This window comes from Tachypleus tridentatus, chromosome 12 (assembly GCF_004210375.1).
Source record: "Tachypleus tridentatus isolate NWPU-2018 chromosome 12, ASM421037v1, whole genome shotgun sequence".
NCBI classification, from domain to species: domain Eukaryota; kingdom Metazoa; phylum Arthropoda; class Merostomata; order Xiphosura; family Limulidae; genus Tachypleus; species Tachypleus tridentatus.
Window position 1 is genome coordinate 24,955,395 of NC_134836.1, and position 24,376 is coordinate 24,979,770.

Below are 24,376 nucleotides of genomic sequence, written 5' to 3' on the forward strand. Positions count from 1 at the left end.
AAAACAGTGATCTTATTGAACTTTACTATTGATCCCCTCAAATTATTTAGTACAGGCCATCTTGTGCTGAAGGTGAGAGGATAAGACGTGTAAAATTTGTAAAAGAAGTTTTAAAACATACAATACAAAATATTTACATTATATATACACAATTTTTTTCAAACAGAATTGTTAGATTATGGAATGAATTGCTTGCTGGCCACAGTAGCAGGGCTTGCATATCACAATGGTTTAAGAGGAGAATCAAAGCATTATTTAAAAGTAAAGGGCAATTTTAAATTTGTACTTCATTGCATGCACATGGACAACTTTGAGGACCAAATGATCTCTTAATATTACATATATGGTTAAGTGTTAGAAAATGATTGAGAGCATTCTTTGAACTCTATGTATGTAACTTGAAGTAGAAAAGGTTTCTAAACTTTGTGTGCAGTTTTGAAAATGTAAGCAACTTACTTATTGCCTGAAATATAAAATTAATAATGTTACTTAAATCAGTCACCTGAAGTTTTGTTTTTAAATATGCTCAGTTTGTTTGCTATTGAAAAAATAGGTATTACCTTTTATTTTGTTTTAACATTTTTTTGTTCTTGTGTTTACCAAAAAATCATTTGTTTTGTGCAGTTGGTTGATGGACACTGAAGCAGCATGCCATATGGTAAATACTGTGATCATCAATTCAGAACAAGTGACAATGTGTTACACATACTAAACCTAACAGCCCATCAGCTCATATGTTTATTTTTGTTGTTTTTTAGCACTATTTGAGGATATTTGTGAAAGTGAAGGAACATGTAACCAGTGTGCAATATCTAGCTTCAACTTAGTATAAGAAAGAAGCTCTAATCGTGTCTAAAATCATTACTGAAATATTTTTTTTACCTTCTAGTGCACTGTCAATACTTCCAAATATTTATGGGCAATAACTTTTAAAATTTGTATTAATTTCTCTTGTTATATTTCTTGTTACAGTTTAGAGAAAAAAGTTTTTGGTTTGTTTTTTTTGGGGAGGGCATTCATACTGCAAATAAATCCTGTTTTAATGAATTTCATATGTAGGACCTATTTAATACAGTGGAGAAGGACTGTTAAACTGATTTATAACAAACAAGTGGACTGTTAAATGTGACTTGTAACAAACAAGTGGAGAAGGACTGTTAAACTGGTTTATAACAAGTTATTGATTTTAGTAAGTTTTGGAAATAAAAAATAATATTGGAGGGGCTAAGGTTATTGTCAACTGGTGGTTTTTGTTATGAGTTGTGTATATTTTGATAGTAAATAATAAAGTGAGATCAGGCTGGCTGTTCTAAGTTGGTTAACACCAGAAATAAACAACCTTATAACACCAAAATGTTTTTATTTAATTATACACTCAGTATTTCACTTTACAATTTCTTTAAGAATGTTTACTAAAACATAAACTGAAATTGACAATAAAATGATTCAAATGGTATAAAATAATTTTATTTAAATCTATAACATGAATTTGTGCAGTATACTTCTGACGTGCTAAGTAGCAAAGCTCGCTGTGGAAAGAAAAAAATGTTCAATTAATTAACTGCTACCTGTAGTAGACAAAAATTCTATCAAAGTTGCAAGGTGAAATAACAGAAATATAGGAAGAAAAATAAAGTATACATCTTTGTTACGTTTTGAGCATCTAATGTATTTAACACCATTTTGGTGTTACATGGTTGTTTTTTCTAGTAGTAGTTTATCTTTTATAGACCATTATGCTCTATAGAAATTAAATGGTGGCTGTTGAGTTTGGTGTGTTTTGATAATAAAGAAGTAAAATTGAGTCAGGATAGTTGGTAAAATGTTTGTTTCAGTTGAGTTGAGCACATTTTTACATTCAAGAATAAGATAGGGAGGACTAATTGTTTAATGGTAATTTAAACCAGATTTCTCTAGTGTTTTCCTTCTTTGTTAAGATTTATAGTAATTTGTGATAAGGTCACATAATGTGATGGTAATTCACAAGTGACTTCTTGTGGAATATTTCTTCCAGTTCTCTTGGAACAGTTTTTCTTAACTTCATCATTGAACCCTCATATTACCAATTTAAGTGCAGTGAGTGTGTGGATGGGTGTATTTTTGTTATAATGACCCTGAGATCAACAAGCACTATGGAACATAAATAGTTCAGAAATTTTATTGAGTTCCCATGAGTAGCTATAGAGTTAAATGAAGAAACAATCTTACCAAGAATTATGCCATTATTCCTTCTTACACATATGTTACATATTATGACTTATCTCACATGAGTCTCCAACTTATGTTGTATGTCATATTTTGCAATTTGAATTTATAAGTTAATTAAATATTAATATATATCAAATTTATTATATTTGCCAACAAGATTAATACATACAATTTTCTTTCTCAACACATATATATTTTAATATACAAACAACAATACAATTTATAATTACTGTTATTGTAAATGATTTAAATATAAGTTTAAGAAACTTAATAACAATACTAAGTCATCTGTCTGGTTTGGAATTGAATCTTTTATCACTGTTCATGGAGAGTGAGTTCTATGTTTGACATACAGGTACACTTCTTGTTGGCTAGCTAGATTGAAGCACACATATTTCACTGATTGCAATATCTAAGGTCCTTTTAAAAATACTAACTTCAGAAGTTAATTTACTGAAGTTTGTAATGTTCAAAATCTGTAAAAGTTTGTGATCAGCTATATGTAATTTTGTGATTAATAAGTGTTAATCACAGTTGTAGCTTTTGAGACTAATAATATACTGATTGTAGCCGACCAACAATATTCTAAAACTGTCTCTCAGTGTCTTGCGATGGTTAGCTTTTATACTCATTAGGTGAGATTCTTGAAAGTTCAACAATATTTGAAGATATGCTTGTGTTTTTATAAAATGTTCATTCTTACACTCAAGGATCTTCTACAAATTTAGAAAACAGGCAGGACTTGTGCTGTACACATTTAACAACATATATATTATATGCGTTAAACTGAAACAAATGTAGATACTAAAATAAATGTATAAAAATTAATCCCTTGCAGGTATCATTTGATTTCAATCATATCGGGAAATTCTCTTTCATATCTGGTAGGCTTAACTTTGGATTCAATTCAATATAGTATGGATTAATGCAAGAATTTTGTAACTGAAACAGTTTTTTTCTTCTGTAGCTGAAATATTTATTAATACTTTTATTACATATATTTACTATCCAATGTTGTTTTTTACAATTATGTATGAACTACTGTTTTTGGACTATTATAAATTGTTTTAAGGTATTATAGTAACTATACTTATTATAGTACAAATAAATATTGTGGTTTTTCTGTGCTTTTCTGTTACCAGTTTCTGTTGGTTTTATTCACAGTATATTCCATGATCAGTATGGTAAAGTAGGCATTTTATTTAAACAAAATATTTTTATTTTTTCATTTGCCATCCCCAGAAAATTTAAGTATTTGTTAACCCACAGAATGCTTTAAAATGGAACTGAAATAATTATTTTGTAAGCATTAGCATAAAATATGTACAGAAAGGATCCATTTGGTTTTTTTAGGACTGTTCTTGCTTATGGAAGAAGTTATTGTATAAGCTACTGTTTTTATTCTTCAGGAAATCATTGACTCTTCTTATAAACTTCTGGACTATATTAATACCAATAGAAATATGTTCCTTAAATTATTTACTCTGTTAGAAGAATAAAATTATGGAGTTTTGCCTGACTTTTTCCACATGTCACTCTTTTATTCTTTACTCCTGTTATCCTCAGAATGTAGCACAAAGAAATTGAAGATCTTTATAATACTTATTTCATAGGATATTTGTAAGCTTCAATGAGATTACTCCTTGTTCAGTAAAAAATAAACAACCTTAACCCATCCCTGCATGATGACATTTTCATTCTTTGACCCTATTTTAGTAAGTCAAATATACTTGGTGACATAAGACCATTTGTTTTACTGCTAGCAACAGAACTCTCTATTTTATGGCTTTGTATCTTATCCATTCCTGTGTTAGGATCTTCAGTCATACTGTTCAGTTGGTTCCACTCTATATAAAACATGTGATTCAATTTATTATTCTTATAAATCTTTGATTGTCAATTTACTTTGATATCACTGTGTAATGACACAGCATCCTCAATATAGCTTGAAATTATTGAAGAATTCATGTCACCAGCAAACTCAACTAATTTACCAATTATGCCATTGTCAGTATCAGTAATGTAAGTAAGAAAGAGCAATGACCCCTGAGGTGGTCCACTGATAACAAAGGTTTTGTTTGATTAAACTCCATTAACAACATTCTTTTGTCCCCTCCCCATTCTTCCTTTACAGTCACTAAAATACAGATAACTAGGCTTTCTCCAACCCCTATGGTATAAAGAAGTGATATTTATCCCTATAAAACCCATGTTACAGAAAATGAATAAATGGGTAATAGAAAGCATTCCTCACAGGTTAGCAGCAGTTAATAAATGGGACTGCTACACCATTCTATCAGTAAACTGCAGTACTACTTGTAAGGATAAGTATTGACAATTATTCTAGAGAACTGCTACATTTCTGTCAATAAATCACAGTACAAAAGGCTATGATAAGCAGCAGCAGTTTGTCAAGGGGGATTGCTACACTGTTCTGTTAGTAAATCACAGTACAACAATAAGTAATAAGCAGCAGCAGTTAGTTATTCAAGGGGGGGTTGCTACACTGTTCTACCAATAACTCAGTACAACAATTTATAATAAGCAGGAGAAGTTAGTTGGGAGATTGTTACACTGTTCTATCAGTAAACCACAGTACAACAATTCATAATAAGCAGCAGAAGCTAGCCAGGGGGGATTGCTACACTGTTCTGTCAGTAAATCACAATACAAACATTATGACAAGCAGAGGGAGTTATTCAGGGGAATTTCTACACTATTTTATCAATAAATCAAAATTTATGCTCTGACAAGCAACATCAATTAATCAGGACACATTTACACTGTTCTATCAATAAATCTTGGGACAAATAGCAACAGCTAATTGGGGGATTGCTGCACTTCTAACATTATGTTACAGTATAAGATGTAGATATACCTTTGAAAGGATAGTATGTTAGTAACATTTGTGATGTGTTGTATTTAAATGTATACTTTTGATTGTTTTGTGTCTACAGTAGTGTCATGTGGAAAGTTATGAAGAGAGATATACATGGATTTAAACATTTCATCACAGTTCTTTAAAATTGGATATATTTAAAATATTATGTGAAAGGATCAGTTACTTAGAAAAAATTTTTTTTTACAAATTTTGTCATTTGATTATAAAGCTTTGGTTGTTTTTGTTTTGTTTTTTTTCCTAGATAACCAAAATGATGCAGAATAGAAGAATAGTCTCATTGTGCATCTTGTCATTGACCCTTAGTTTTACTGAGAGAGTTCTAGGGTTTTATGTTCCAGGTGTTGCCCCTGTTGAGTTTTCTAAAGCACAGGTTATTGAAGTAAAAGCTGTAAAGATGACCAGCACTCATACTCAACTTCCCTATGAATATTATTCTTTACCATTTTGTCGACCCAAGAATAACACCATTGTTTACAAATCGGAAAACCTTGGTAAGTTTTTTTTTAATTTGGCTCATTACATTTTTAAAAATAATTGGTCAGAATTTTGACATCCATGTCATATTGGTAATACAATTGAGGTAGACCATCAACAATATTATTCTTGTAGTATGTGATTCTATATACATATTTGTTACATATAAATTAGACAACCTAAACAAAAGATGTCATCAGTGATTTTACTTAAAAGTTAATCATTATTATATTGATTAGCATAAAAGGAAAATTAATACTGTTGTTTAAAGATAACCATATCAAGATTTTCCAAAATTTTCATGTTTGGGGTGACATTGGTGAAAAAAAAAAATCTTAACACTTCTGTGTATATTACCTTAGTTGTAAATACTTGAATATTTTCATAAATCTTGTTCATTATTTATCTGTTAATATTTCAAGTGAATGAGAATATAAATACAATAAAAAATGGTTTCAATAATATGTGTAGTCTTGTTTCTGTAGTTAGCCCTTTTTATTGCTGTCAGGTGAAGTTCTGAGAGGAGACAGAATAGTCAACACTGCTTATGAAGTTAAAATGGCTGTAATACAATCATGTAAAGTTCTGTGCCATGATCCTCGCACACCCATGAGGTGGTCAGAAGAGGAGTCCAAGTTGGTTGCCAGTCGGATCCAACATCACTATTATGTTCATCTGTATGTATTAAACATTATCTACATTCTAATAAACAGTCTTGTGTACATTCATCTTTGTGTGTTGTTAAACTGTAGCTAGATTCTAATAAAATAATAATTCTATTAAAGCATTTATGTTCATCTGTATGTTTTACACTATGTAATAACATTTTTACTTTTTCTTGTTCCTGGGCAGAAAGTGTTATTTTCCAATTGCTTATGCCTAAAGTAAATGGAAAAGACCTATTTTTCTCTTCAAACTTTGCTTTTTGTGACCTGGGTAATGAAATTTTGAAATTTACCCATTTTCTAGAACATACCAGGTAGATTCAGTGCTGAGTAGCTGATAGAGAATTTTTTTGAACTTACAAGAATTTTCACGAACTTTCCATAGTAATACACACATACAGGGGCTCACAACTCACCACTTCAGTTTAGTTCTAGCTGCCTAAGTGAACACACAGACCTATCTGATTTTATCATAGATGGAATCAAGAAGCTGCAAGCATTCTCCAGATGCATTCTGCTATGTATGTGACCAGTTTATCAAGACAAGAGCAAAAATGTTCTCTGTGACAGCATTTGCTAAAATGTGTGAAGCCTACAAAGCATATTTCAGCAAACCTTGGGCACCTCATTTTACCTGCAAGCACTGGAAAACAACTCTAGAAGATAAGACGAACAATTTTTGCTTGCTTGAATAGTAAGATTTTATATTATACAAAATTTAGACCTTTTAAAATTTAAATACCTTTTTTTTTTTTTAATTTCCAATAGTATAGAAAATATATCGCATAAAATATTTTGCATGAACCTCTTACACATTAGTTATGGATGAAGTAAATGCATTCTTCATAATAGCAATTTTATTTTATTCTTTTGCAGAATGGTACAGAGGGAAAAGAGAGCCATAAATTTCACTATTCCGAGAATTTGGTGTTATCCTACTGACCACTCAAGCAATTGCTACTTCTGCATAGTGGACCCTTCCAAATGTTGGACAAGCAAGAATGCATCTGCTGTCATGTATCCAGACCTTCCTTCATCCATCGCCCCAGTGCCACACTGCCCTGAGCTCCCTGTACCCACTCTGCCAGAGAGAAAGCAGCCATCCTCAGAAGAGAGCAGCAAATCAGAAGAGGAAGTAGACATTGAAGGTCCAGATTACAATTTCAGAGGTGCTGATGGTGAGAGTAACCCATACTACCCCGACCAAAGAGACCTCAATGACTTGATCAGGGATCTTGGTCTAACAAAGTAGAATGCTGAGCTTTTGACATCTAGGCTCAAGGAGTGGGATTTGTTAGATGAAAGTGTGCAAGTTGCAAGTCAGAGGATGCATCACTGACATTTTTCAAGCTTCTTCATTTGTCAAGATGGACTCTGCTTCTGCCACAATGTATTAGGTCTGCAGGGCAATTGGAATTGTCTGTATTCTTAACAAGTGGCACCTCTTCATTGATAGCTCATCCAGAAGCCTTAAAGCTGTGCTGTTCCATAACAGGAATAAATATACCTCTCTTTCCCTGGCTCATTTGGTGCACCTCAAAGAGGAATACAACAGCGTTAAGACCTTGCTAGAAGCCTTGAAGTTTGAGTATGGCTGGAAGGTTATTGGAGACTTCAAAATGGTGACATTCCTGATGGGTTTCCAAGGAGGCTTTACCAAGTTTTGGTGTAATCTTTGCCTCTGGGACAGCAGGGACACCACAGCGTACTACAACAAGAAGTACTGGCCACAATGGACCGAGTTCTTTGTGGGGAGTCATGATGTCTAGTGTGAGCCACTAGTGGACCTCCAGAAGGTGTTGTTCCTACTATTGCACATAAAATTGGGTCTTATGAAACAATTTGTCACAAATCTTGATAAGGAGTCTGCATCCTTCAAGTACCTTCAAGACTTCCTCCCTAAGCTGTCTAAGGAAAAGATCAAAGCTGGTGTCTTCATTGAACCATAAATAAAGAAGATCCTGGAGTGCACAGAATTCTCCAAGAAGCTTAGTAGGAAGGAAGAAAAGGCTTGGGGCAGCTTTGTCATGGTGGTTTGGGGCTTCTTGGGCAATCACAAGGCCAAATATTATGTGAAACTGGTTGAGGCTCTGGTAAAAAACTATGGTAAAATGGGCTGCAGGATATCCGTGGAAGTCCATATCCTTGATGTTCATTTTGATAAATTCAGAGGAGCAAGGCAAGCATTTCCTCCAAGAAATACTGGACTTTGAATGCTGCTACCAAGGAACGTATAAATAAAACATGATGGGAGGGTATATTTGGTGACTGATGCATAAAAGTGATTTACATTACAGTTGCAAATCTCGAAAAACTACTCACTTTTAAACATTTTTGTCCATTTTTTTATAACTTTGGTATAAATACATGTAAATCTTGATTCGTATGTTTTATTCAGGCTTTATGTAAATCAAAATGTGAAAATTTGCCCATTTTTACATGGAAAATAGGTTAATTTCTTAATTTCATCATCCAGGTCACAAAAGCAAAGTTTGAAGAGAATAAATGGCCTTTTTCTGTACTTTTACCAGATAAGCAATTAAGAAGTAACACACTACCCAGGAACAAAATTTGTGTTACCTAGTGTTATTAGACTCGAGATAAATTCCACAACATAATTACCTTCTTTGCCACTTACAACTATTTCTTCACCACCAGAGTTTCTTCTTTGTCCATCCAAGCATCAGTTTGATATTTTCTTACTTGCTTCAGTCTTTTAAATCCAGCTCAGTTGTTCTTGACAATGATAAACTTGTTTCATGATACACTCCACCTACTTCAAAGTGACCTCTGTCCTGGTACTGTATTTAAACACTTTGTTAATATAATACTTGTTAATATAATGTTATCACTTTTTCAAGAAAATGCATCACTAATGGGTTTCCAAGTATTATGATTGTTCAATGATACTTTGAACATTGTAATGTTATCTAGTTGATTTCATAATTATAATAATTTAACATAAATTTCTTCCAGTTGTTATCTGGAATTGCACAACAATTTCATGGGAGGTCACTCTTATTTGAAACTTTCAATGATCTTATTTGCATTGAGATGAAGATGTATTCAGATCTATGATGATCCTCCTGGAGGCACTGAGGTTGCATTTGAAGGCAATCCTTTCCTTATCTATGAGACTTTACTTTTTTTTTTTTTTGTGCCAACTTTTAAGCCTGGATTTTTAGCTCCCTTGGTGGTAAGTAGTAAGTCTATGGACTTGCAGCACTGATGTCCATGGTTTGATTCCCTAAGATAAACAAGTAAGGTGGATTGTAGTTGCTTTGCTCTAATAAAACTTACTTCACCACAGTCTTTAACTGTTCTATGAAAAACGAAATGGAGACTACTTTAAGATTGGCTTTGATTTGTTTTCTTTTGTTGGTATTTTGAGTTTTTCCCAATTGATTTTTAGCCTGCAACTAAATTGATGGATGAAGGGTGTTGGAGAAAATATTTTGTTACATGGATATTGTAGTTCAGGATGCAAGATTTCCTTAGTTACATGAAAGGACAGTTAGACTTTATTTAACATGCTGGAACTTCATGCTTTCACCTACCACCAGTAGGTGCAATTTTCTGACTTTCAAATAATATATGCTCCTTGAAATTTGGGGTCCTAAGGCAGAGTTTATGGTTCACTTATATAGGTCTAGATCCTCTAATGGAGAGAGTATTTATGAACTTATAATTCAACTTCAACATACTGTTTTGTTTCATTTCTCTTTGCTAGAAGATTCTCTGGGTCACCAGTTTTATTGAGAAGTTGGATACATTGTTAGAATGCATTTTTATTTAATTTTCAGTTTCTGCATTCCTTCTAATTGTTTTAGGAGTCTCAGATTTCTTCAGTTTCTACAGGAGGGGGCTATAGTTCTTCCCCTATTTGTGAGTACTAATTTCCAATATCAGCTCCTTGGTACATTGGTACTCAGAATAAATTTTCCTATATCTAAGGTTTTCACTGCTTAATCATATCACCAGCAGTGTTAATGATTATTGTATACTTTCAGGAACTGTGAGGGCTCAATTCATGAATTTCTGGAGGTCCAGAAGCTGTGCAAGCCTTTGGGTCATAATTGGTAATTCAGTTCACATTTTCCCTTCTACAATACAACCAACTTGTAGAGTTTTCATCTCCCACAGTTCACTGGGATTTGGAACTTAGTTCTAAGATTATCTGCACCTGGTTGGTGTGAGGGTAGTGAGTGAGTTGTATTATTTCTTCAGAGTTTTTATTCTTGTTTGTTCTTAGGCCTATGAAGGCAGGAGATTTATATTTAGTCATTGATCATCTTTTTCTATTTCAATACATAGATTCTCCAAGGTTTGCAAGTTAAAATTCCCCAGTTTGTGTTGATTTTTTTTACTGGGATTGTAGATGTCTAACATGGTTGTAGTTGGCTTCTATCTGCACCTTGCTTCAGTGGTGGAGTCCCACCAGCACAAGAGTGAGGTACTGCTGGTCTGGGTTTTTTTTCCTTTGGTCTTAAATAAACTTCACATGGGTCCTGCTGTATCATATATTTTCTTATTCCATTATACTGTGCATACACAATTTCATGGATGAGTGGTTACTGCTGGCAACATCTTATCTATTGTGAGACCTTCATAACCTACTTTTGTGTTCAGATACAACCCAGACAGGCTTTTTGTTTGGGACTGATTCAGTCTCATTGTCTGAAGGATTTTGCCTACCCCTGTAGCTGTCTTAACTGTTTCTGCTAGATTATCCTGAGGGGCAAGTATTTTTATTTATATGTTCAGGATATCTTTCTTTGTTTTTATCAATGCACTACTAGTTGCAACAGGCTCTGTAGAACTGTGGTGTTCTGTAAAACCACCTAGGAGCTTACTGGGTGGTATTACCATACTATGCTGTACTGCTACTCATGGACTGTCTTAAGTAAAGCTAAAGGGGATTATCTCTGTCCATGCTGATCTTTGGATTGAACAAATTATGGTCAGTTTGATTTTAAAAATTTAGAATTTCTGGTTCACTTATTGCACTGTTTCCAGAGCATTGTACCTCGGATTCCCCAATGCTTATTACTCCCCAGATTCTATTAGTAGAGTACTGTTGGAGCTATGGAATGTTTATCATGCCCAGCTTCCAATCACTGATGTGGTGGACAGAGGCTTTGTACCTTTTTCTAATTTTTTTACTTTTAGAGAAGAAGACAAATATGGGAGTCCTCCTAGCCAAGTCTGTAGATGTTTTTTTCTCAGATATCACTAGTAATAGTACCAGTTTATGCAGGAGCCTATTCATAATATCAGTTCAGATTTGATGCTTGGCTATCCAGCTGGGGTTTACATAGCCCGTCTTTTTTATCAATATCCATTTGTTATATTGTTCATAGAAGGAGGTCTACTATCTCTTTGTAATTTCAAACATGGAGTGGTCTCATTCTGGGCCTTTGGTTGAGCACAGTTGTTCCACATCCTTCCCATAATTCCATGGGAAAGCAGAAGGCTCCTTGCCTAATCAATTGGAGAATGAGGATGGATATTCATTATTCCAGACCAGATGAGTTCTCTTTCTTTGGTTAAGTACAATGTACATGATCCCATTATTCTGAGCCTGTGGTGTTGCTGTATTTGATTTTTTGGAAAATTACTTTTTTTTTTCTAGCCATATATTAACAACCATTTGTAGTTAATTCTCAAGTATCACGCTGAAGATGGGTAAGTCCTTCCTTATTCTGTGATTGATTATTTGTTTTATCTCTCTTAATTGTTGGGTTGTTTGGAGCACATCTCACAATGGCTACAGGTTGAAATCCAATCACAAATATATCTATATAGATATACATATATATAATGTTGTAGTCCAGTTGTCCTAGTCACCAACATGGGATATAGAAACCAAGACCCCTTAATTCCAGCCTGGAGTAGTGAAGCCTTGGCTCTCTGGTTAGAGCTAGCTTGTAGTGATGATTACTCATGAACAGTTCTACCCTTGATATAGGAACTACGTTCAAGGTGAAGAGCATATTTGTTCTGAAAGTAGTGTGGTTCCCACACTTCAGTACCACTTTTATCTTGGTACACCCACGATCTATGCAGACACTTTCTGCAATTGGGTGTAGTATAAATGACTGGAGGAAGCAAGAAAAAAATATAATTCTAAGAAACCATTGTAGTCAAGTAATAGCTGTTAGTGTTGGCAGAGGTAAGTATTACTGTAAAAATATTAACTTCTAATATAACATTGTAATTATGATCAATGATTGTGTGACAAAATTTTCCCTCCATTTGACAAGATGTCTTGTTTAAACTATTCTTTCAGAAACTAGTAGCAAATCATTAACAACATGTATTAGAAACTCGTACAAATGCTAAGCTAGTGTTTTTGGAAGCTAACTGATATGGATACTTACTAGAGGTGTTTGATATTCAGTCACAATGTGTTTATAAAATTTTCATCTGCTATAAAGGTACTTAGTCAGTGTAAATATTTATCTGTTTAGATTATTTAAAGATAGATTTCAAAAAAAGTGAGCACTCAGTAATAAGCATTGCAAACATAACTTTTTACATGTTATGTACTGTATTTGTAGTTATAACCTTTAGTATTAATTATATACATGTGTTAATAAAGTTTACAATCCAGATAAAAACCTGATAAGTTAAAACAGTTTACTAAACTTGCTCTTTATTTAGTACACTGAACAGAATGTTAATACCTATATATACGTGCAGTTATTCTAACTTCCAAATAGTTCCAGGATGGAATATACTCACTAGAATTCAGTTTTCTAATAACTAGCATTAGATAAAATATTTTTTACAAACTTGGGTTCCAGTTCTTTTGTTTTAAGTACATAGAAATAGAAAGATATTGTGGCCATCAAAACTATTTGTGTCCTGACTGTTGGATCATAAGACAGCCTTTGGTTCATTTTCTTGCTCATACAAACACAGTATATATCAATGTATTTTTTTTATTCATCCTTTAGAATTGTAGACAACCTACCATGTGCCACCAGGTTTGAGATGTTGGATACAAATCAGCCACAGTATGAACATGGATACAGGCTTGGATTTATTGAAAATGGAATAGTAAGTGTAAACTCTGCCATACTGAAGTAAAGCAAATGGTGTTGAATTATGGAAGTAGATTTAACATTCTGTTTTCCATGAATTTAAATCTCTTCTGTATTTTATAAATAAAATGTATCCAGTGAATAGCTTTAAAGCTTTGTAATGAAACCTTGTCTTTGTCTGCAACTTGTAGTTTGTTTTAATAAACACATTTTTGCCATAGGCTCATGATAGAAATATTCATGTTGCTCGTGTGAGTTGCATATGGTAACAAAAAATCAAAATTTTGATGAGGCATAGGTATTAATTTGTTTTTTTTATATATTTTTATGATTACTTTGCACTTTAAACTGGATGAGCATTTTTAAGGAAATTATTTAATTTCAATAGGAGTAGCAAAAATGTTACCAAGGTTATTATAACATTTAGTTACAAAAAATGAGAAAAAAGGGTGAATTGTTTTTAAAACATTTGACAACAAATGTTTAACTGCTAGTTATTTTGATTTTTTGGAAAATTACTTTTTTTTTCTAGCCATATATTAACAACCACTTGAAGTTAATTCTCAAGTATCACACTGAAGATGGGTAAGTCCTTCCTTATTCTGTGATTGATTATTTTTATCTCTTAATTGCTTAAAAAGTATAAGAACTTTATCAGAAGTTTAGGAGTAAAAATAAATGTGTGGTCCATTTTAGAATGCTTTAATGGGTCCAAAGCTTAAATGTAAAATTATCAGGACAACAGGTGGACTGTTGAGCCTGTGGGATAGTTAATTTTAAAGTTAGGCTCTATTATATAATAGACTTAAAAATGAGCTCTGTGGCAGAATCTTGGGGTATCTCTAAAGAATGTTATTAATAGAGGTAAAACAGTTTGGGAATGAACATGTTGTGTAGCTAATGTAGTAGGATTGAGAATAATCTCATTTGCTATTATTTCAGTGTTTGAAGAAGAACAAAATGTAAGAACTCAGGTTTAAATAGGAGACTGTGACATTCATTTCTGAAATGTGTAGAACAATGATAATGGAAGTTATTTTGAAGTTCCACATTAGCAGTTAATTACCCCTTTCTTTACATTAGATATTTTATTAATCCTTTGTTTAATCTGGAGATATTTAAACAAATTCCATGAAACATTTCACAGACTTAAGTCTAGTTTCAATAATAAAAAATCCATTTGATATGCTTGTATTTTTACATTTTTAGGCTGTGAAATTTCAAAACTTTTGTTGTGAAACACTGTTTCAAAAGAAAAAAAACAGACCACAAAATATTTCCTTTCAACATAGAATTATATTTTTTATTGGTGATCTAAATGTTTCACTTTATTTGTCCAGTCAAACAATGAATAACAGTTTTAGAAATGACAAATCATGAAATTTGTTGAATGTTTCAGAATATACATATACCAACTCTAGCCAATTCCTAAAGTGAATAGAAAACCAACAATGGCATGAAAGAAGACATTCTGTATAATCATAAACATCTATTATATTTAATATTTAGATTCTGCAGGGAGGGGAGCTGAGCAAAACCATTGTAAAGATCCACAATAAATAAATGTATCTGTACAGCTATTGGAATGAGTTAAAACAGTTGTAACTCAAAGTGTTATGTTTTTATTTAAAGTATGAAGATTTTGTTAAAATGAACATATTGTTTAGTCTAAAGTTTCACATTTTTGTGAATCATAGCTAAAACTTTGAAGTTGTTCATGAGATTTCATCAAGTAGTTTGACAAGGTGTGTGTGTGTGTGTGTGTGTGGACATTAAAGTGACCAACAGTAACAAAATTTTTTAAAAATACCCAAATATTCATCAGGACATGGTGATTAAATTGATTAATCAATATTGATTAATTTATTACTTGTGTGTTATTTACATTGATTAATATCACAAAAATAATTAATTGGTATTTCCAACTATTAATGTTTTTGGTTATTCTAACTGTTCAGAAATAAAAATTACCATTAAATCAGTTACTTCTATGAAAATAAATTAATTAAAATCAGTGTTTCTGGTTGTTACTATTTTAGATTATTTAAACACCCAGTGATTGAAATGTCATGTTTCTTTAGTGTTGTGCCCAAAACCACACAATGAACTACATGTGCTTTGTCTATTGTAGATATAAAAACTCAGTTTAAGTGGTGTAAGTTTTTTCTCTTAGCCATCTCATGTTAGAATAACAAGTTAGTTAAATATGATTGATCAGCAAATTCCCCTTGTCATCTAGCTTTAGCATCCATGTATAAGTACATTTGACTTGCTTCTGATTTTGTTAGTACAGGTATGAGAATAGATGATTTATGAATATATTGGGTTATAACATACTCCTCTTGGTGGAGAAAATGTTTTATTTAATAAGATAATTTGAAGGCAATTCTTAATCGATCTCGGGTGTAATTATGGAATAGTTTTATAAGTTGATTTTAAAAATTAAGCTATGTTTACTTAAGTCTGAGAACTTACATTTGATAGCAAAGAAGTATATATGTAAGTGTATCAATCACATTACAGCTGCAATATCCACTGCTGACAAGGCTGTCACCCAATATGAGGACTGAGATATGATAGACATCAGTGATTGAGATTCTATTTGATTCATCAGTTTCATGAATAACAACTATGAACTAGATTAAATAAATGAATTGTAATTATTAATTTTAATTAGGATAAGTATTAGTAACATAATATTTAACATTATTATTTTCTAAGTTAACTTTACTATCCATTCAGAACTACCATCACACCAGAAATCTACTTAAGTATTTAATTGTAGTAATTTGTTTAGTATTGCCAAGAAAGTTATGGTTTTTACTCAGCCAGTCTTGAATGGTAGTTTGAGAAAAATGTTCAGTATATCCATTTTATTTAAGAAAGATTTTTAAAATGTATTTTGTTCAGATAAAAATGTGAAGAATAAATTATGTTGTATACTCTATTAAGTTATCAGGTTAAGAGAGGAAGCTGTCAGAGCAAGTAAAATCTTTGGCTTATAGACTAAAAATGTTAATCATAATTTTTAAGAACCATTGTTTGACCAACTTTTTAGGTACTTGCTAGGTAAAACAATGTTACAAAAGGACCATTGATAGTAGATTGGTTGAACTTCATGCACATGGTTGTTGAGCCTAGATTGCTCATAATCATGGGTGCAGAAAGGCATTACCAAAGAGTTACCAAAAAAACCCATTAAATATGAATTGGGTATTGGTAACAGAACTCAAATAGCTGTTTAAATTATTTGGAGTTGCTCCAAAACAAGATGATTGTTTCTATGGTGGAAATAATGGTAAAAAGTGGAGTAATGTTAGAGCTAGACACATACTGTAATATTCTTATCTAACATGAATAATTACTTAAATATAGACAGAAATAAAGTATAGATTTTAATGTATTGTTACATTTATTTATTTTTTATTTCAACATATTTTTGCTATTTTCTGTATTTATATATTTATTGATTTATGACATTTTTCATTTTGATTTTCCAAAGACAGCATTTTAATGAAAGCTATTGAGCAATATCATTTACACTATTCATTGATCTACCATAGACTGACTATTTGTGAAATTGTTTTTTTTGTAGGTGGCAAGAGAATACAAGATTGCACTCCTTCTTTATAGCTTGAAAAATGGTCATTACTCTTTAACTTTGTGCTACAAACCTGCCAGATGTATCATTCTACAAAGTACACCATTAGTAAACCTATCATATTCTTTCATTCACTAGTAGGTGGTTGCTCAGTCCGTGGTGGGTTAATAAATGCACACTAACTTTGACTGACACACTATCTTTGAATTACTGATATGTAATAAGCAAGTGAGAAATATTGAAATATAAACATAAATAATAGAGAATAAATGTTTTGAGTTTGGGTAGAGAAAATGACAAATAAATTGACATTTTACTGACACAAACACATTTGAAATGTCTAAGAGGTTTTCGGGGTTACAGAAAGGAAATTTGAGATTTTTTAGGTGGGAAAATGTATTGTTAATCTTGACATGAAAAATTACTTTGCACATGGACTATTCATAACAAATATTCAGTGTATTTTAATGGATAAGTTTAATTTATTAAAAATACTTTGCTAAAAATATGCTTTTTTGAATGTGAAATACTTACAATGTTAACTTGAAAGATTGTCAAATTTTATGAAGATATACATACTATATTTAAAGTTATAAGTATTAAATCTATAAGGACTTTAAATGAGTACAAAGAGATCACATGGTTGGTAAAATTAACAAAGCCAGTGTTGAAAGAGTTAATGAAGTTTTCTGGTGGGACTCTTGGAACTTTACAGAGACGTACATTGCTAAAATATGGGGTTTAATTCCCTGTGGTAGATGCATCAGCTAGCCCAGTGTGGCTTTGTTCTAAAACAATTAACAAATAAACTCCTTAATGGAACAATATGAACCAATAACTGTAAAGTTTTCTTGGTAAATGATAGTATGAAAGAAATTAGAAATTTATCAAGTTCCTAAAAATTTGTGCAGGTGGAGAAAGTGTAGGTCTACTTGGTAAATATGATGCACCTACTTTAGGAAAATTATTTATTGCTTGAGAAACCACAGAATTAAACTTGATCAGATATTGTTTGACATTTTAAATTTCTAAGAATTGATTGACATTTCTCTTCACATGAAGTAAAACTCGAACATCTATGTTTATTAGTCTGAATTTAGTGGGTTGAGATAGGGTGGAGTTTTTCTTGTTTCTAGAAACTTTTTGACTGTAGATGTAATGATATTGATAATCAAATTTCATTATGTGGTTATAAAAGAATAAAAATGGGTGGTGTGGACAAGCAGTTTTTTGTCTAGGCTGTTAATTAAGGATTACAGATGATTAAGCAGATAACTATGATGTAATTTTGTGTGGTATTTAGCAGATAAACAAATTTCCAGAATAGTTATGATTGAAAGTCACTAATTCATTCTTTTTAAACTGATAAACTTATTAATTTTCCATCATAATAAAATCAATTCAGTCAATACACTTCTTTGTTACATGCTTTGACAAATTCTGAGTGTCCAGTTGCCATGGTGACTAAATTTTTTATAATAGTTCCTAGTATTTTATCCCATTTTATTTGTATTTGGGGTTCTGGTGAATAGAACTCAAATCTAGAACACACTGGACTCTTGGCTAGAACTATTTTTGTGTTCCCCAAGTCTTAAATGAACATTATTTCTAAGATTTTAATGGTGGATTCAACACTCCATATTTATTCAGGAATGAAGCACTGTGTTTGCACAACATATTACTAACTTCACATCATGTTGTTTTACTTTTCTCTCAATTCAACCAATCAATGCACATGTTTAGACTCGGAGAGAACCAAAGATGGTTATGTGATTGTTAACATACACTTGTTGCTGTGAAAGGATAAGGGCTATGTATATCTTTATTTCCCTGTACAAACAAAGTGAAGTTACTCACACCTGGCTTCAGAGTTTTGGAGATGGCTCATAGATCTGAAAATTGGTTAAGGCCTATTCTATTATTTAAAAGCTGCTTTTTCTCAGGATATTGTTTTCACTTGTCTTACAAACTTTATTTTTTTACAGCACTAATTTCAGAGTAGTTGGATTTGAAGTTGTCACAAAAAGGTAAAGAAATTTTAGTCTGTTACCTATTTAAGTGTTAAAGTAAAATTCACTATGTGGAGATGTGTGTCATGAGGTTGTCATTTTTATGTTGGTAATGATTTTTATCCTCCAGATTATAATATAAAAAAACTAATTTCAGCCAACATTTTACCAAGTATGGTATCATCAGAGACTTTTATTGATTTGAGTAAATTATATATAACAAACTTTGATAAAACAACATTGTGCTGTATTAGAGAAATGAAGTATTACATATTTGTAGTGTGCTCAGTGTGGTTGCTTCATACTTGATAATTATAGTGACAAATCTAATAACATTTCATGTTTTCCAGTATTGCTTACAATAACCTAGTGTTTGATGGAAATGTCTGCACTTTTCCAGAAAAGCCAGAAAAACAAGCAATTAACTTAAAAGGTAACTTCAGAAAATTGGTAATTTTCAGTAAAGTGCAAATATTTTTGTTTCAGAAATTAAAATTTATGTTTTAAGATTTTTTTAAATTATGTATTTTTAAACTAAGCTTTCAACTTTCTAACTTTCTCTTTTCTGTTCTTTCAATAAGATGTTAACTGTTTTAACACCTGTCTTATGAGCCAACTCAACATCTTGGTCATTGTTGTATGGTTTGGGTTGTTTTGTTTTGATGAGAAAAAATGTTTTGCACTATTTTCAAGGTCTGGGTAACTGGCTTCACCTGAGACTATAAGAGCCAACATAGAGAAGTTAAGTTGTAAATATAAAGAAAAATGATGTGTCATTGAAAAGCACATGAAATGTTCTAGGTGTGTTTTTGAATGTGATAGTTTAAATGTAGTACTTAAGCTAAACTGTGTGTATGGTTCAGATAAAGAAAGAAATTAAGTCAAATAATTGCTGGATTGACAGTGAAACATAAAAATAAGGGAATAAAAGTATTAGCTTCTAAAAGATGGACTGGAATCATATATAAGAAATCTTTAGTTTCAATATCTTGTGAAACTAACAGTAAAGTCCAAAGATGCAGTGTTGAAGCTGATGCATGATGCATCACAAGATGAATTCTCTGGAGATTCCCAAATCCAAAATACCATTTCTATAGTGAAGAGTAGAATGAATGGTGTAATGCCCCATATATTATCACCATAGCATAATTCATATAGATTTCATTATGTCATGTTCCATTGATATTTAGTTTTCTTTTTCAGTTTGGAAGTTCTGCTGAGCTGCATCCATCATGACCTGTCAAATTAACCCCAAATTACCAGTTTCCAGAGTAATATCTTTGTTGGCCATCTTGGGCTCAGTTCTAAAAGATGCTGTGGGTTGCTCATGTGACTTGTGTTAAAACCTTAAATTTTCAACTTTTCTTTTATGCAATCAATCAATAAGAAGAGATGTTGACTTTTTGTTAATATTTTTGAATCATGTATGACACCAATTATTATTAACTTCTGAACAAACTATATAAATTGAACTAATAATGAGTGTTCTTACATTTTTACTAGCATAGCTGAGAATTTTTAGTTGGTTAACTGTTACATATATTTTTGGATATAATGATTATGGTTTTTATCATTATTAAAAAAAAAGATTTGATTTTCTAGAGATGGAAGTTTTGACATTTACCATGTAAAAACTTTCTGATTTATTCTTTCTTGTTTAGTTGAAATAAAATACAGTTCATACTTTTTGAAAGTAACTTTCACCATCCCTCCATCTTGATATCTTTTGCCTCATATACTAGTTTATATTTTCATTTTGATACTTATTTACTTCTAGAGTTAAAAAAGCATTCATGTCTTATACATAAGACTTATTTATAAAATAGTGAGTTCTTGATGAAATTTAGTTGCGTGAAATGGCATTCAACCAAATGCTATTTATTTTTGTTTTAGGGATAAATCAGTAACTCATAACACATCTTTCACAATCCATCAGAATATTATAAAGAGTAACAAAAACATGTCCCTTGGTGTGGATTTCTGTACGTGGTGAGGGGACCTCCCACAGAAGGGGAGAGGATTCTGATGGTTGAGAGATCCAACTTTATACCCCATTTTAGCCTTGAACTCCTGTAGACAGCAGCCTTGAGGTGTCCCCCCCATCCCCAAGTTCAATCAGTCTTGAAGATTCTGAACAACAATCTTCAACTTCTTCAACACCTTACCTCATTTTCTAATATTACATTTTTTATCAGACAAATCTTTAGGGCAAATGTCTCCTTTTTTTTATTATTCAAAAGTGACTAGAGGAACTTACTGGCTCTCCTGAGTCAGTCAAAAAGCTTCACTCTGGTGACATATTGGTGGAAACATCCACATCTAAACACAGTGAACTCGTCTTGCATTTGAAGGTTACTGAGAATATACCCATTGGGGTTACTCCCCATGCTACTTTGAATTCATCACGAGGAGTTATTGTTGAGAGGGATTTGAAGAGCGTCCAGAGTCAGAGAGCCTCACTGATTGCCTCACTCAAGAAATTTCTGCAGTGAGGCATATCTCCAACCACAAAGATGGAATTATGATGCTGACCAATGTCCTAGTTTTGACATCACCATGTCCACCTGCCACCATCAAGGTGGGTTATCTAAATTGCAAGGTGCAGCCATATATTCCAAACCCTTTCAGATGTCTCCAATGTCAGTGGTTCGCTCACTCGAACGCATCATGTTGTAATTTCTATATATTTACTCATTGCAGTGGCAAGGCCTACAATACCTATGAGTGCTAAATAGATCCTCATTGTGCTAATTGTAATGGCAGTTACCCATCTTACTTTTGTTCTTGCCCTAAGTGGGTGGTAGAAAAATAGGTACAGTGTTTGAAAATGGTTCCCAACATTTCTTACCATGAGACTCAAAGTTACTATTCACCACTCCATTTCAGGCATATGCTGCTGTACTCTGTTCCACTGTTAGAGTGTGAATGCAGACAGATCTCTCCATGTCTCCAGCAGAGTCATTTTAAAACCATGTGAAGAAGCTTTTACCCTCCATGGTTAAGAGAGTTGACAAGTCAACATCCACACCTATCTCTATCCCCACCATTCCATCCAGTGCCTTCCCAGATCCATTTTCTTTAGCCCTGTTTGATTGATAATACTATTAAAAAGTGTATATAGGTTTTTAAATAACTAAGATTAACAAATGCACTACATTTAAAATGTTTATTTAATGCAGAGAAATATGGTTTAGAATTAAAGAAAAAGAATAAAAAACTGTTTTCAATTGTAAAATTTATTCTCTAATTGAACTTAATATTGTTTTAAGCTGATATTTTCTATAATTAATTTCTTAACGTTTAAAAATTGTGTTCCAAAAAATGTATCTATACATTTATATGTTCTTTATGACCATGTTTTCTATAAAATGACTCGGCTATTCCTTGACGTAGTTTATGATACTGTAATTTTCTTCCCACTACCCAAGATTTAGGCATTCTGGAAAACACTTCAAATGTAAAAAAAAAAATGTTATGTAGCTTGTATGAATTATGTGTAGTAATAGAGTTAACTAGCAGCAAGTAAAAACTAAGGGCAGTTAATACATAAAAGTGATTCAATATTATGTTAAACAACTTGTATTAGATTAAAGTATAGATGTGAAAGTTTTCAAAAGGTTGTAATATACCATAAAACTATAAAACCCATAAAGCAAGAATATTATTTGACATCCCACAAAACTGAATAAATTTTGTGATAAAGATGTGTTATGAGAAACTTTTGTGAAGAATATAAAACTTTATAAGCACTTCATGAAGTTGTGTAATGAACAATTTGTTTTGTATCTAACAAGCTTTGAGTAGTAAACATTGTAACATAGTGAACCAATATAGCTTATTTGGATTATATTGCTTAACAGGATGTTATACAGCCTTGTTATGTAGTGGTTTTTCTTTCATTATAAATTGCAAATGTATCAGAGAACAAATGTTTAGGAACAGAAATAATGCACAGTAGGAAAGACTGCAAGACATGAGAAAAATAATGAAATAATGAAAAAAAAATGTTCAAAATTCATAAGGTTCAAACTACCTGACAAAACATCTTTGCTCGAGACATTGCAAATAAATATAAAGTTTTTGTCATAGAGGTAGAAATGCTAAGTGTTGTCATGCTTTATTGTTGAAGAATCTGTGTTTCAAAAATGGTGATTTTATGACTTCTCATTGTTTGCAAATGCAATATAGGATGACCAATATAATGCTGTCAGGCTGGAAAGGGTTAAATAAAATGTGATGTGGTTAAGTGATGCTGTGGTGATTGAATCTGAATGATTGTTATGGATTTGTGGTTAGTAGCCTATATGATTATCCCATGTTTATGTTCTAAAAACAAAATATTGAATTACTGTGTGTGTGTGTGTGTGTGTGTGTAGTAGTAGTAGTGGTAGGATGGTAATTTTGAAAGGTAACAATTTGAATATTATTTGAGGATTAAATTCTCGTGGTAGACATAGCAGATAGCCTAATGCTTCCTTGCTCTAAAACAGTAAATTTCTTGAATAATAAATGTTATCTTGTGTTTGACTTATCTGTATAATGTATAAATGTATTATTATGCTGACAAGTTACTTTATAAATTTATTTTTACAAGGTTTGATATTGAATGTATTAAGATAATTTAGCTGTTTTTAATTATTTCACTTGACATTTTACACAGTTAACAATGAATAGAGAAGTTGTCTCAAATGATGTTAGTTATTCTAAAAGAAATAGTAAAGTTTATGTATGTGTGTACTTAGAAACATCATTGATGAGTATACTTTTTCTTTCAGGTTAAGTCATTCTCTTTTGTGTATTAATTGATTATTATACTTGTATATGTCAGAACAAGTCATTTTGACTTGCATATTCATTGATGAGTAAGCTTGTACCTGTCAGACCAAGGCATTCTGGTTTGTGTATTAATTTCAAGAGTATTTTCATTATACTTTATTTTTTTTATGGATGACAAACTTATAAACTTTAAAGTGTTTAACTGATTGTACTTGAAAGACACAATATCCTTGTAGATTTATGAATTGTAATTTTGAACAACAGGTAACACAGAGCTTCTGTTCACCTATGAGGTTCTGTGGGAAGCCAGTGACATCAGGTGGGCATCGAGATGGGATACTTATTTAGCCATGAGTGATGCCCAGATTCATTGGTTCTCAATCATCAATTCTGTTGTGGTCATCTTCTTTTTGTCTGGTAATATAATTAATTTATCTATTTTAAGTTACAGTTATCTTGACAGTTTAATATTGCTGTGGGCATAATCTCATGTCTGGTGATAGAATTAACATAACATCTTATAGTTCAGTATTTTTTGAAAATGAGAACATTTCCATATTCAGAGCTTACTTTACATCTTTTTTCTGTATTACTTGTTTTAACCTTAGTTAAACTAAGTGTGTTTGTTTTTTAATGAGTGAAAACCTGGCATGTAAAAAAATAGATTATGTAAAGAGATACCTTGAAAGTGAACA

General features: G+C 31.9%; 2 protein-coding genes across 2 annotated transcripts in view; both read left to right on the plus strand.

Moving 5' to 3' along the window:
* TM9SF4 (transmembrane 9 superfamily protein member 4) overlaps nt 1-24,376 on the plus strand; it is a 60,595-nt gene that overhangs the window by 7,296 nt on the left and 28,923 nt on the right. The window contains exons 2-8 of the mRNA XM_076473209.1: nt 5,352-5,601; nt 6,093-6,261; nt 13,209-13,311; nt 13,828-13,880; nt 18,882-18,923; nt 19,256-19,338; nt 23,946-24,098. Of these exons, the coding sequence (XP_076329324.1) occupies nt 5,361-5,601; nt 6,093-6,261; nt 13,209-13,311; nt 13,828-13,880; nt 18,882-18,923; nt 19,256-19,338; nt 23,946-24,098 (844 nt within the window). The 5' untranslated portion in view covers nt 5,352-5,360. The remainder of the gene's footprint in view (nt 1-5,351; nt 5,602-6,092; nt 6,262-13,208; nt 13,312-13,827; nt 13,881-18,881; nt 18,924-19,255; nt 19,339-23,945; nt 24,099-24,376) is intronic.
* Nucleotides 6,805-7,628, plus strand: LOC143235242 (uncharacterized). Its single transcript, XM_076473208.1, has 2 exons — nt 6,805-6,943; nt 7,126-7,628. Exon 2 carries the CDS (start codon nt 7,127-7,129, stop codon nt 7,499-7,501), a length of 375 nt encoding a protein of 124 aa, XP_076329323.1. The 5' UTR covers nt 6,805-6,943; nt 7,126; the 3' UTR covers nt 7,502-7,628.

What these genes read in the sequence shown, in the direction of transcription:
- LOC143235242 (XM_076473208.1), top strand. Translation starts at nt 7,127, where the DNA reads ATGGTACAGAGGGAAAAGAGAGCCATAAATTTCACTATTCCGAGAATT.